Genomic DNA, 14,544 nt, shown 5'->3' with positions numbered 1-14,544 from the left:
ATGTGGACAAACCACAAAAGTTGTGGGATAGTGTTCTGTGGACTGATGAAACAAAATTAGAACTGTTTGGGCCCATGGATCAACGCTATGTTTGGAGGAGGAAGAACAAGGCCTATGATGAAAAGAACACCTTGCCTACTGTGAAGCATGGTGGAGGGTCAATCATGCTTTGGGGCTGTTTTGCTTCTGCAGGTACAGGGAAGCTTCAGCGTGTGCAAGGTACCATGAATTCTCTTCAGTACCAGGAGATATTGGATGGAAACGTGATGCAGTCCGTCACACACCTGAGGCTTGGGAGACGTTGGACCTTTCAACAGGACAATGATCCCAAGCATACCTCCAAGTCCACTAGAGCATGGTTGCAGAGGAAAGGCTGGAACATTTTGGAGTGGCCATCGCAGTCACCAGACTTAAATCCGATTGAGAACCTCTGGTGGGACTTAAAGAAAGCAGTTGCAGTGCGCAAGCCTAAGAATGTGACTGAACTGGAGGCCTTTGCCCATGAAGAATGGGCGAAGATACCCGTAGATCGCTGCAAGACACTTGTGTCAAGCTATGCTTCACGTTTAAAAGCTGTTATAACTGTAAAAGGATGCTGTACTAAGTACTAAGATTGAATGTCACTTGGGGGTTGAATAAAACTGATAATGCTGTGAGCACAGAAAAGACATTTGTGGTTATTTCATTATAACTGTTATGTTATATTTGTCTGACCTACAAGTGCCTCTTTAATGTAAATGTAAGCAAGATGACTGAATGATCAAAAGCAATGTCAAACTGGCCAAAACACTCAATTTCAGTGGGGGTTGAATAATTTTGGCCACAACTGTATATGTGTCTTTGTAATAAGCCACATCCAACTTTAAAACCATACATGCCATTGGCGTGTGACATTACAGTTGCCTTGGGAGGCCACAGTGGATATAACATGGGCAAGCTCCACCCCATTTAAGTTGTATGTTACGGAACCAAAGTGGAAAGGAAATATCAAGTTAAATCTTTGCCATCAAAGATCTTTTGTGTTCCAATACATATAGTCACAAATCATCCAAGGGATTCAGAACCATCCGTTTACATCATATGCTGGAGAATGTGTGAGCATGTACAGGAAATCGTTTGTATCAGCCAGCAGTTGAATGGTTCAGACACCTCGAGGTCACAATTTACATAGAAAATGGAAGGAAAAGTGCATAGCCTTCAGATTATGTCCTGCAAGGCTCTCTCAAAAAGCGCACCAATGATTTGCCATGTTGTGGCTCCCTTTCCAATGCAATTGTAATGTAATTAATGTCATTTGATATGATGAATAGCAGCAGCCATATTTGTAGAATGGGGATGCTATATATTTCATGTCCACGCTAGCCTTCATATACTAGTACATGTATCCGCCATTTTATGTTTTTTTTCAATAATAATACAATTATATATTTTTACAGATTTTTGTTAAGCCATTATTTTGTTGATCGGTCTTTTTATTGAAGGTTACAAAGTCAGAAAACAAAGTCTCAAGCTGTAGGATTACAAAAGATCAGCGAAGGGGAGGAGTATGGTAGTCCAAACATTGAACTGCTATGGCCATAAAATCATATGAGCGATAACAGTCACAAAGCATACAATCCAATCCTGATCTTCGGTGGACTGGTTGACCCATGTAAGGTCGAAAAGAGAGGCTAAAATGATAAAAATGCTGGGAAATAAACCACTGGGGAGTGGTTTAGGAGTAATTGGAAGGTCACGGACTTTGGGTTCGAAGGTGGAGAAAGTGAGGAGGGAAGGTTTAAGGTGGGGGAGAGAGAAGGGAGTAAGGGGAAGGGGATTCCCTGGGGAGAACCTGGTTCTCCCGTAATAGAGAGGGCTATGAATACGTCAGGGACAATGTTATTAGGGAAGAAGCAGAGAGTCATCAAAGTGTGGGGGGTAAGAAGTGGGGTCACCCATGGATGTCAAATGGAATACTGCACAACTGTCCAATAAGACGTCTTCTATTTTGGCATCTATCATAGCCTGAGTGGTTCTATTTTTGGTTATGAGTAAGTTAAGAGAGGGGGGTTTCCAGGCTTTGGCTATGGTCCATTTTGCAGCTGTTGTGATTTGTAGAAACTGTTTAGAGTGAGTACGAGATAGTTTGGGAGGACGAGAGTTGAGCAAGGCCAGAAGCCGGTCAGGGGGTATCACTAGGGAGAAGAGGGTGGAAATTATGTGGAAGATTTCAGTCCAAAAAGTGGATGCAACTGAGCATGACCACCAGGTGTGGTGGCCTTGGCTACCACATCCTTGACAGCAACTATGGGTGTAAGATGGTAGGGAGGACGAGTGTTGAGCAGGGCCAGAAGCCGGTCAGGGGGTATCACTATGGAGAAAAGGGTGGAAATGATGTGGAAGATTTCAGTCCAAAACATGGATGCAACTGAGCATGACCACCAGGTGTGGTGACCTTGGCCATCATATCCTTGACAGCAACTATGGGTGTAAGATGGTAGGGAGGACGAGAGTTGAGCAAGGCCTGAAGCCGGTCAGGGGGTATCACTATGGAGAAAAGGGTGGAAATGATGTGGAAGATTTCAGTCCAAAACATGGATGCAACTGAGCATGACCACCAGGTGTGGTGACCTTGGCCATCACATCCTTGACAGCAACTAGGGGTGTAAGATGGTAGGGAGGACGAGAGTTGAGCAGGGCCAGAAGCCGGTCAGGGGGTATCACTATGGAGAAAAGGGTGGAAATGATGTGGAAGATTTCAGTCCAAAACATGGATGCAACTGAGCATGACCACCAGGTGTGGTGACCTTGGCCATCACATCCTTGACAGCAACTAGGGGTGTAAGATGGTAGGGAGGACGAGAGTTGAGCAAGGCCTGAAGCCGGTCAGGGGGTATCACTATGGAGAAAAGGGTGGAAATGATGTGGAAGATTTCAGTCCAAAACATGGATGCAACTGAGCATGACCACCAGGTGTGGTGACCTTGGCCATCACATCCTTGACAGCAACTAGGGGTGTAAGATGGTAGGGAGGACGAGAGTTGAGCAGGGCCAGAAGCCGGTCAGGGGGTATCATTATGGAGAAGAGGGTGGAAATGAAGTGGAAGATTTCAGTCCAAAAAGTGGATGCAACTGAGCATGACCACCAGGTGTGGTAGTCTTGGCCACCACATCTTTGAAAGCAACTAGAGTTGTAAGATGGTACAAATTTGGCGATGGTTGTAAGGACCGAGTACCAGAGAGTCCGTACTTTTGTAGTTCGTTTCCAGTGCAGTAACATTCTGCACTGAGGTTTTAGTTGCATCCAAAGCTGTAGTCCAGTCAATGGTGCCTAAAGAGACTCGTAAGGAGAGGTCGTTAAGCCATTATTTATCGGTACGTATAAAGTCCCCTATTGATTTTTTGTTTCATTTCGTGTAAACGCAAGTAAAAAAAAAAAAAGACCAATCACAGCGCCACTTCCCAAATTGATGATGTCCGTTAGGAAAGAGAAGTTGATGCAGCTGTACAAATAGCCAGTGGAAGCCAGTGTATGTACTAAACAAGCTAAGGGAAATGGATAGTAACCCCTTACTAGTTAGAAGATATAAAAATAATTGAAAAAAAAACTTAAGAAAAAATAAATAACAAATGGAAAGTAAAAATGGAAAAAAAAATAAAAATGAAAAAGAGCAAAAATACATTTAAAAAAGAGAAAAAAAAAGAAAATAAAAAACAAATGTAAAGTCCATAAATGACACAAAGTATCTATTGCAGTTCACAAAATCCTGTGTGTGAAAGGACACTTTCCCTTTCCCTTTTTCACACCAGATTTTTCCCCTTCCCACACAATATTTTGTGAACTGCAATGAATACCTTGTATCATTTGTGAACTTTACATTGTTTATTTTCAGGGGGGTTTTTTTTGTTCTGTAATTTTCATTTTTACTTTTTATTGTTTTTTTTTATTTTCATTTTCTTTTTTTACTTATTTTCATAGATTTTTGTTTTTTCAGTTATTTTTTATATTTATAGTGTCCTTTCCCACACAGGATTTTGTGAACTGCAGCGGATACCTTGTGCCGTTTATGGACATTGTTTTTTCTTTTCTTTTTTTTTTACCTATTTTCATAGATTTTTGTTTTGTTTTTTCGGTTATTTTTTACTTTTTTATATTTATAGTGTCCTTTCCCACACAGGATTTTGTGAACTGCAGCGGATACCTTGTGCCTTTTTGTGGACATTGTTTTTTATTTTTGTTTTTTTTTTACTTCACAGATTTTTGTTTTTCTTCAGTTAGTTTTATATTTATAGTGTCCTTTCCCACACAGGATTTTGTGAACTGCAGCGGATACCTTGTGCCGTTTATGGACATTGTTTTTTCTTTTCTTTTTTTTTTTACTTAGTTTCATAGATTTTTGTTTTGTTTTTTTTTTCAGTTATTTTTTACTTTTTTTATATTTATAGTGTCCTTTCCCACACAGGATTTTGTGAACTGCAGTGGATACCTTGTGCCTTTTTGTGGACATTGTTTTTTATTTTTGCTTTTTGTTTTTTTTTACTTCATAGATTTTTGTTTTTCTTCAGTTAGTTTTATATGTATAGTGTCCTTTCCCACACAGGATTTTGTGAACTGCAATGGATACCTTGTGCCGTTTATGGACATTGTTTTTTATTTTCACTTTTTAATTTGCTTTATTTCCTGTTTTCATTTTTTTTTTTTTTTTTTTTTATTATTATTTACATTATTTTTTATCTTCTAACTAGTGGGGGGGTTTGGTGATGTTTTCCTTTGTTCGTTTAGTGTAATCAGGTGACTGTTATGACCCTGCACTCTGTGACCAGAAGGTCAGGGAAGTGGCACAGAGGAAACAGATGCATGCAGCTGGGAAAATATCAAAATGTATTTTTTTTATTGGAATAAATCACTTGTATTGTGTTTACTTGGTCTATACCAACATGTTACTGATGAAAAAAAAAAGCTTTGGTACTACTTTATCGCTTTTCTCCTCCAGGTTCTGTCCTTTCTACAAGACGGTGGGCATGTTATACAACATGATTGCATTCTACGATATGGCCCGCCGCGCCGTGGAGACCACCGCACAGAGCGACAACAAGATCACATGGTCCATAATCAGGGAGAACATGGGGGAGATCCTCTACAAACTATCCTCTATGAAATTCAAGGTCAGTACTGGACCTTTATTTACAGCCACCACACTTTGAAGGGGTCAGCAGTCCCAACAACTCCGAACGAGTTGAGCAGCTGCAATGAAGCCTTCCATGCATGGCCCAGAGCTGCAGCAGTCCCAACAACCCAGAACGAGTTGAGCAGCTGCAGTGAAGCCTTCCGTGCATGGCCCAGAGCTGCAGCAGCCCCAACAACCCCGAACCAGTTGAGCAGCTGCAGTGAAGCCTTCCGTGCATGGCCCAGAGCTGCAGCAGCCCCAACAACCCCGAACCAGTTGAGCAGCTGCAGTGAAGCCTTCCGTGCATGGCCCAGAGCTGCAGCAGTCCCAACAACCCGGAACGAGTTGAGCAGCTGCAGTGAAGCCTTCCGTGCATGGCCCAGAGCGGCAGCAGTCCCAACAACCCCGAACGAGTTGAGCAGCTGCAATGAAGCCTTCCGTACTTGGCCCAGAGCTGCAGCAGTCCCAACAACCCCAAACGAGTTGAGCAGCTGCAATGAAGCCTTTCATACCTGGCCCAGAGCTGCAGCAGTCCCAACAACCCCAAACGAGTTGAGCAGCTGCAATGAAGCCTTCCGTACTTGGCCCAGAGCTGCAGCAGTCCCAACAACCCCAAACGAGTTGAGCAGCTGCAATGAAGCCTTTCATACATGGCCCCGAGCTTCAGCAGTCCCAACAACCCGAATGAGTTGAGCAGCTGCAATGAAGCCTTCCATACATTGCCCAGAGCTGCAGCAGTCCTATCAACCCCGAACGAGTTGAGCAGCTGCAATGAAGCCTTCCATACATGGCCCAGAGCTGCCTCGCCAGTCCAAACTGATGCCACTTGCTTATCTGAGGCTTTTTCCTTTTATCTTCCAGGACCCAATGAAAGATGGAGAAGCCAAGATTAAAGCAGATTACGCCCAGTTATTGGAAGACATGCAGAACGCCTTCCGCAGCCTGGAAGATTAGGAGCTGTCACCTCCGCCACCACTTCTGACCACCAACTCATCATCTCAGACCTCCACGTACTGCATCAAGACCGGAGCTCCTGTCTGTCCACTACAGAGCTCCATCCACCTCTTCCACGTTGTGTAGTCTTCATACAACGATAGTTTCCATTCCAGTGTTTTGGCTCCTGTGTGTAGCTGTAATCTGCTCGGTGTGGTGAATGTACGTAAGTCTGACCTTCATAGCGGACGGAGTGTAGGTGGGAGAGAGGTACTGATCTCCTCCTTTGAACCCCAAATCAGAAAGTTTTCCACAACCATTTTACCAGATGTAGTCTGCTGGGTCTTCTTTCATCTCCTGACCTTGAGATGATCGGAGACCACTTCTTAACCGATTTTGAAGGGCTTTTGTTTATAATGAATATATTTATATCTGTCATCCCCTTATGTTATACTCACATTCCAAACCTCTGTTTTTTTCTGTCTGTTTTAATTTTGCATTTATCTCTTTTTATTTTTCCCTTTTTGCTCAGTGAGTACAGGCGGCTCTCCAGCTATAGCTGAACTACCTATCCAAGCATGCGAAGGTTTGGTAGTACCGCCACAGCTCGGGTGTTTGATCTCGCCTACCTCATTGTACGTCTCTGTAATCTGAGCCATCGTATTTCCATTCTTTTTCATGTGTGTGCACCATGTGACTTCTGCAGAGTTTCTATGAGGTGGACCTTGGAGGGATACGCTGCCTACAGGCCAGAAAAAAAAAAAGAATAGTGCGGACTAGAGAGTGCGGTTAACCTCATGGATAAACCACCTGCTGCACTTATTTGTGCTTTGGTGCTACCTACAGCCCATATAGAATATCCTGTTACTGTGCTCGTTTCCCTCCTAACCGGTTGGGTACTAAGACCACTGATTCCTTTCAGTAGGCTTGTGGGTATCACAAATGGCAGTTTTGTTCCTTTTAGAGACATGAAAGATGAGAAAGGCCCACACTTTTAACTAGAGAAGCAGACACGGTACTCAACCTGATGTATCCAGTGCAGGGTTTCTCAACCAGGGTTCCATCAGAGGTTGCTAGGGGTTCCTTGAGGGTTCCTCCAGAGGTTGCTAGGGTTTCCTTGAGGGTTCCTCCAGAGGTTGCTAGGGTTTCCTTGAGGGTTCCTCCAGAGGTTGCTAGGGTTTCCTTGAGGGTTCCTCCAGAGGTTGCTAGGGTTTCCTTGAGGGTTCCTCCAGAGGTTGCTAGGGTTTCCTTGAGGGTTCCTCCAGAGGTTGCTAGGGTTTCCTTGAGGGTTTCTCCAGAGGTTGCTAGGGTTTCCTTGAGGGTTTCTCCAGAGGTTGCTAGGGTTTCCTTGAGGGTTTCTCCAGAGGTTGCTAGGGTTTCCTTGAGGGTTCCTCCAGAGGTTGCTAGGGTTTCCTTGAGGGTTCCTCCAGAGGTTGCTATGGTTTCCTTGAGGGTTTTTCCAGAGGTTGCTAGGGTTTCCTTGAGGGTTCCTCCAGAGGTTGATTGGGGTTCCTTGAGCAATTTCTGCCTCTCAGATAAGTTACCACTGGCACCATTGATCTATTTAGCTATCTGTAAGGGGGTAATTCCTCCCAATGACCACAAGTGTAAGGAGCATTTTTCCCACTGACCATCAGTTGTAGATATAGTAATATTTAGCAGGGGTTCCCTGAGACTGGAAAGTTATTTCAAGGGTTCCTCTGTGTTGGAAAGGTTGAGAAAGGTTGGTCTAGTGGACAACTGCCACTCATTTTAGCCTGGTCTTGAGAATCCCCCCCCCCCCCATCCCTATTCTATGCATGAAGGTAAAAAACCTTCTCTGTGCCACAGAAACACCCCCCCCCCCCCCATACTCACCCGAGCTTCCGCTTCTCCAGCGATGTGCACTGCAGACTCAGCTCCCGGGACTTCCTCTCTTCATTGGCTCCTGCTTCTGTCAATCACAGCCAGTGAGCCAATGAGAAGAGAGAGAGAGGGTGGGACCGAGCTGCGGCTCTGTGTATGAATGGACACACGGAACAGCTGGTGCCTCCATAGCAAGCTGCTTGCTGTGGGGGCACCTGACAGGAGGGAGGAGTCAGGAGCGCCATTGGGGAACCCCAGAAGAGGATCGGGGATGCTCTGTGCAAAACCATTATGCAGAGCAAGTAAGTATAACATGTTTGTTATTAAAAAAAATAAAAATGTAAGCCTTTGGTATCGCTTTAAATATAGGCTGTTATTACCATAGTTGGGAGTTCGCACATTTGTGGCCCTCTTGTTTCACAAGACACGAGGCCATGCCTCTTTTAGTCATGTGACTCAGCGATGAGGAAACTTGGCCTAGGGGTGACAGAGCCATCATCAGAATAGAGTCTACAGTAGGTTCCTATAAACTTTCTGTATTTTGATGATCTTTTATGCAGCGTTACAGCTTCACATTGGATAGCAGCAGCTTTAAAGGCTAAGTTTGCCTCTTGGAAAAAAAAAAATAATTGCACAGTTTCTTGCAGGTAAAAAAAAATGTGCATTTGTTTTTTTTTTTCTAAGGAGCCTGCAGAGCATTGCATTGCAGGTGCAATGTCAGGCTCCTGCAGGATAGCTGTCTGCATGCACCTCCTGTGGGCAGGCAGTTACTTGAAAGCAGGAAGATCAACGATCTTCGAGAGTGCTCACCAGCACTCCTTGTAGTCCATTGAGAACGGCAAAGCCGTCAGCTGCAACGACTGACGGTACTTGTAGTTTATTCATTCACAAGAAACTGTGAATGAATGATGCCACCGTGTTTTCAAATTGTTACAGCGCGTGCGTGAAGAGGATCCCCTGCCCGCTGTCACCGAGGTGGGGGGGGATCAGAGAGAGAGAGGAGGTCCAGATGTTGCAACATGTTCCACCATAAACACGGGCAGAACACGTAACATGTTCCAAAGGTTAACTTGTCCTTTTAATGAAAGTGTATTTGTCTTCCACCAAAGGCTCCTAAGTGCCTCTTTGAATGTGCTTGTAGTTTGCTATAGAGACATACCTAAAATCTAAGCCCTGCCCTCCTGTCTAAAGGCACTGCTGGCCAATGGGGGGAACTCTTCATCACAAACTGAAAGCATTCTCAGACAGGGCAATGAAGGGGCTTTTGTGGACAAGGAAGATATCAGCCAACACTATGTTGTATCTGCGGCTAGGCTGCACCTTTTGGTTTTAGATGAGATAGGAAGACACTTTAATTTCCGGCCTTGCCCGTCTTGGGGGGATCAAAGGATACTCTAGCATACCCTTAAATTCAGTTGACCTTCTGCCCCTTTATGAGTTCATATCTCACATGTTTTAATGCTTCTTTATCTTTCACAAGTGGCATAATTTTAATCTGTAGCATAAAAAAATTATAAAAATTCTCCAAACCTACCGAAAGGAATCGCTTGAAGATGGTGCAGAGCATAATGGTGCTTTTTTTTTTTTTTTAATTTGTGACTGCCAGTCTTTGTTGCATCTCCTACAGCCAAAGGGGTCATTTTTTTGTTATAGAACTAGAGGTGGAACACAAAATCCAGTATTAAGCCATAAAAATAGTCACCCGAATTTGCATTTTGTAATTGAATTTGCTGTTTTTCGAGAAAAAAAAATGGCCTGCTATTGTTCCAGGTACATGCTTGCCACATGTAGACTTCTGGACATGTTTGGGACTGTTCTGCTCTACTTCTAGCATGTTCTTCAGCATGCACAGGTGTCTTCAGACAATGCCAGACAAAGCAGACACCCAAAATCCAAAAAGTGTGGGAACGAGGTGCTGGATCACCTGATTAGACCTCTCCCTACACAAAAAGGGCCTCAAGACCGTCTTTGGTAAATACAGGAAGGTATAGGTGCCACAATAAAGGTTTAGGAGTCTAAGTATTCAAGAGGGAAACTTGCCATGCCAAAGGATGAGGAGGTAACAAGTCAACACATTTCAGAGGCTCCAAATTCCCCCTTCATTAGGGCTTCAAGTGCTGAGGCAAAGTGACTGACTTAAGTTGGCCACAGATGGATCGAAATTCGGCCAGTTCAGCAGAGACCAGCCAAATTTGGATCCAACTATGGGCATTCCCACTCGACAGAAGTCGAATTAGCGATTGATGGCTATAGCCTCGAATCTGTTTACTCTGACAGCAGAGAGCCCCACTGCCAGAATACTATTCCCCAGTAGGGAGGATTCCTTCATCCACCTCCACCAAATTATCTATGGCCAGTTTAATGGGTTTATCTCTTCCTCCACTCTTCTCCTTCAACAACCGGTTGGGTGTCCCCAATTGATTCGCCCTCCGTTGACCCATACAAGTCCACCACTTTATTTCATACCAGCTCTTGAAAACCTGATTAAGGAGGAGTTTGTAGCTGCAAACGCATTGGATTGTTACCTTTTGAATCTTCTGTAATAAAAGAAATACTCTTGGATGCCTAACAATTTGGCATGATACTCTGATTTTCCATATATCTTCTTGTATACCCCCAAATGGGCGGACTCACACCTCAAGGGGCCCCCGGGCAATAGAGGATCATGGGGCCCCTGTGTCCTCACCCACACTCAAATCACACCCAAAAAAGCCTATGAAAGGTACCAGGGGCATCTCATGGAGCCCCCTACTGACCCTGGGCCCTCGGGCAGTGCCCGAGTGCCCAAATGGTCAGTCCACCCTGCCCCCAAATCAAGGAAGGTGACTAAAAATATAAGATCAACCAAGTGGACATAACCCAACATTATGTTTACTGCGGATTTTGGTTTTGACTGAAGTTCTTCTAATATCAGGAAGTCATGTGCTAGAACCAATAGTAACCAATTGGATCATTTTTTTAAATCACCGTTCTAATCATAAGCTTCTCTCTGTTTGGCTGATGATATCTATAAACGAGTCCAAACTGTGCGGCTTCTCTTCAGAATCTCTATCCCATCTAAACTCCTTAACTTGACTGTATTTGAGTAAGTGCTTAAGAATTCACTGTAGAAACCCATTTTCCCTGTGTGGATCCATTTGTCATTGTTTATTGTGTCGTAGAATCCTCAACCCTAAAGTGAAATGTTCCTTAAAAAAAAATAATATATCCCTTTGGGGGGCTTATTGATCCTCGATGCAGGTGTGTAAAGAAAACCATGTATTTATTGTACTGTTGCTGGGCCTCCTGCGGGGGAGGCATCGGATAATGCAGCTTCTGGATCATTTCTCTTTGTTTTGGTGTTTTTCTGTTGTAAGTGTTGAGCTTTTTTTTTCACTGTATCATTTTTATTTTTTTTTCTTTTGAGCTGTAAAAGTTATGGAAGGAGAGATTTAAAAATAAAAAAGAGCACTCTGATTTTATGACTTGAAAATTGTGTAAAGTTGTTAAAATTCTTGAAAATAAAATATAAATTTAAATGTAATATTTGTCATTCCTAATGTACTCTGATGTCTTTGTAGGGTATTATTAAAAGCTATACCTACACTATATGGCCAAAATTTTCAGGACATCTGACCATCATACCTACATCGTATGGCCAAAAGTTGGTGGGTATTTGACCATCACACCTGCACTATATGGCCAAAAGATGTTGAACATCTTACCATCAAACCTACACTATATGGCCAAAAGATGGTGGACATCTTACCATCACACCTATATCGTATGGCCAGAAGTTGATGGATATCTGACCATCATACCTACACTATATGGCCAAAAGATGGTGGACATCTTACCATCACACCTACACTATATGGCCAAAAGATGGTGGACATCTTACCATCACACCTATATCGTATGGCCAGAAGTTGATGGATATCTGACCATCATACCTACACTATATGACCAAAAGATGGTGGACATCTTACCATCACACCTACATCGTATGGCCAGAAGTTGATGGATATCTGACCATCACACCTACACTATATGTCCAAAAGATGGTGGACATCTTACCATCACACCTACATCGTATGGCCAGAAGTTGATGGATATCTGACCATCATACCTACATTGTATGGCCAAAGGGGGCTGAATACAAATGCACACCACACTTTTCAGATATTTATTTGTAAAAAATGTTGAAAACAATTTCTCAATTTCCTTTCACTTCACAATTATGGGTCACTTTGTGTCGGTCTATCACATCAAATCCCAAAAAAATACGTTGACATTTTTTGGTTTTAGCATGACAAAATGTGGAACATTTCAAGGGGTATGAATACTTTTTCAAAGCACTGTAAATATGATATACAGATATACTACGATAAATACATATACTATATTACATATGCAACTCACACCTACACACGGGCTATATTGTTATATTTTCTGAACCTCAGGCAATTAACAAAAAAAAAAAAAAAGGAAAAGGTCAAATGTTTTTTTAATTCAAGCTAATGTGTGAAACTTGCTTCAAACTCACTGTTAATAACCCGATTCACTTTCAAGTTGATGGGAGGGAGGGAGAAAGGGAGGGGGGAAGGAAATTGATGGAGGGTGGAAGGAAGGAAGGGGAAGGAATGAATGAAGGAAAGAAAGAAATGGATGGAGGAAGGAAGGAAATGGAAGGAGGAAGGAAATAAGGGAATGGATGAAGGAAAGAAGGGAGGGAGAAAGGAAGAAAGGAATGGGCAGACTCACATGGATGGTCTCCAGCTCACTGGATAAGTCATAAGAATCACAGAACTGCCCGCTGCTCTGTATACAATTTCCCGCCCACACATCCCCTTCTCAGAAACTGCACAGAATGGAGTGTGGGTGGGCAGAGGTGAAGGCAGAGCAGATCCAGCCTCTCTCCTCTCCCATTGGTGCAGAGGATGGGAGGAGGAGCTGGGCACTGTGTGAGAATGCAAGAGAAGATGGACATTTAACAACAGATATGAGGCATTAGAGACCTGGGGGGAGGGCCCAGCCAATCCCCCTAAAATCCGGCCCTGAGGAGCACACGGGGGGGGGGGGGGGGGGAAGAAAGGAAGGGAAATTGACCCCTATAGTGATATCACTGACACCGGCAGGGGTGAACTGAGCAAAGCAAACAGGTACTTGTGGTTGGTAGACAGGCAGAGTGGTTCATTGATGGTCCAGGTACAAGGCAGGCAAGGTTCAGGGTAGTCCAAGTCGGATTTGTAGTCAAAAGGCAGGCAGAGTTCAGGGAGTAGTCAAAATCTGATCAGAGGTTGTCAACAAGGGAATCCAATCTAGCAGAGCAGGGCAGACAAACAGGCAGCTTGGGCACATGTAACAAATGGAGTAATATCACGCAGGAGACTGCAGGCTTGGCTGGCTTATATCAGGTTTGGTCTCCACCCAGAAAGCGGCCACATCAATTGCCTTGCAAGGTGGACAGGCAGGGTGAATGTATCACAGCCAAGACCAGGATGCTGGAATGAGACCAGCAGCTGTGATGGATCAGGAGTGCTTGACTCTCCTGGCAAGGCGACTGTGGTGGTGGGGTCCTTATAGCTGCTTGGATCACTTTTACTTTGAAAGAAATCGCCGGCTGTAGAAAAATGATATCCAATCACTGCTGCAGCCACAGCAATAACTGAGATATCGCCCTTCTCATCTGAGGACATATATGTACATACAACGGATGGGAAGTGGTTAAATATGTATGCCATTGAAATTATTTTGCCTGTCAAGGTTTCGGAAAAGAGCACTGGTTACAGCTTGTAGGAGTTTTAATTTTGCTCTAGGAGGATGCAGAATCTCTGACCTCTGTCTGGACAGTGCTGATTGGCCCTCTGCTGATCACATGCACTCTGCCAAAGAAAAAAAAAAAACTCTAGCAATACACACTAAATTGAGCATGAGCAGAAGGACTCCTAGAGCTCTGTACTATCAGCAGAGGAATTGGGGACAGTAGAAGAAGGGGAGGATGAGAGAAGACAGGATGAAGCAGCCTTTATACACAATGCCGAGGATTAACCCCTTAGGTCCCACAGTGAGTATAACAAGCACGCTTTCCTGCATCTACAAACTGATTCTACTGTTGTGGGTTCAGTAACTCTTTCAGGAGTGGTGAGCTGCAACATTATTATTATTATTATTATACAGGATTTATATTATTATCAGGGGCGGACTGACAACTCATGGGGCCCCCGGGCAATAGGGGATCATGGGGCCCGTGTCCTCGCCCACACTCAAATCACACCAAAAAAAGCCTATGAAAGGTACCAGGGACATCTCATGGGGCCCCTACTGACCCTGGGCCCTCGGGCAGTGCTCGAATGGCCAGTCTGCCCTTGATTTATATTATTATTATACAGGATTTACAGTCAGGTCCATAAATATTGGGACATGGACACAATTCTAACATTTTTGGCTCTATACACCACCACAATGGATTTGAAATGAAACGAACAAGATGTGCTTTAACTGCAGACTGTCAGCTTTAATTTGAGGGTATTTACATCCAAATCAGGTGAACCGTGTAGGAATTACAACAGTTTGCATATGTGCCTCCAACTTGTTAAGGGACCAAAAGTAATGGGACAGAATAATAATCATAAATCAA

The 14,544-nt window shown here is 43.7% G+C and overlaps 1 protein-coding gene across 1 annotated transcript in view; it reads left to right on the top strand.

Annotated features, from left to right (window-relative positions):
* Positions 1 to 11,448, top strand: part of LOC149435218 (V-type proton ATPase catalytic subunit A) — a 35,772-nt gene extending 24,324 nt beyond the window's left edge. Inside the window, exons 7-8 of the mRNA XM_089662895.1 lie at positions 4,974 to 5,145; positions 6,009 to 11,448. Coding sequence (XP_089519021.1) covers positions 4,974 to 5,145; positions 6,009 to 6,101 — 265 coding nt within the window. The 3' untranslated portion in view covers positions 6,102 to 11,448. The remainder of the gene's footprint in view (positions 1 to 4,973; positions 5,146 to 6,008) is intronic.
* Positions 11,449 to 14,544: the final 3,096 nt, after the last annotated feature.

This window comes from Staurois parvus, unplaced genomic scaffold, assembly GCF_062004578.1.
Source record: "Staurois parvus isolate SC_StPar_1 unplaced genomic scaffold, SC_StPar_1.0 ptg001583l, whole genome shotgun sequence".
In the NCBI taxonomy this organism is placed as follows: Eukaryota; Metazoa; Chordata; class Amphibia; order Anura; family Ranidae; genus Staurois; species Staurois parvus.
This window is presented reverse-complemented; position numbering and strand designations above follow the sequence as displayed.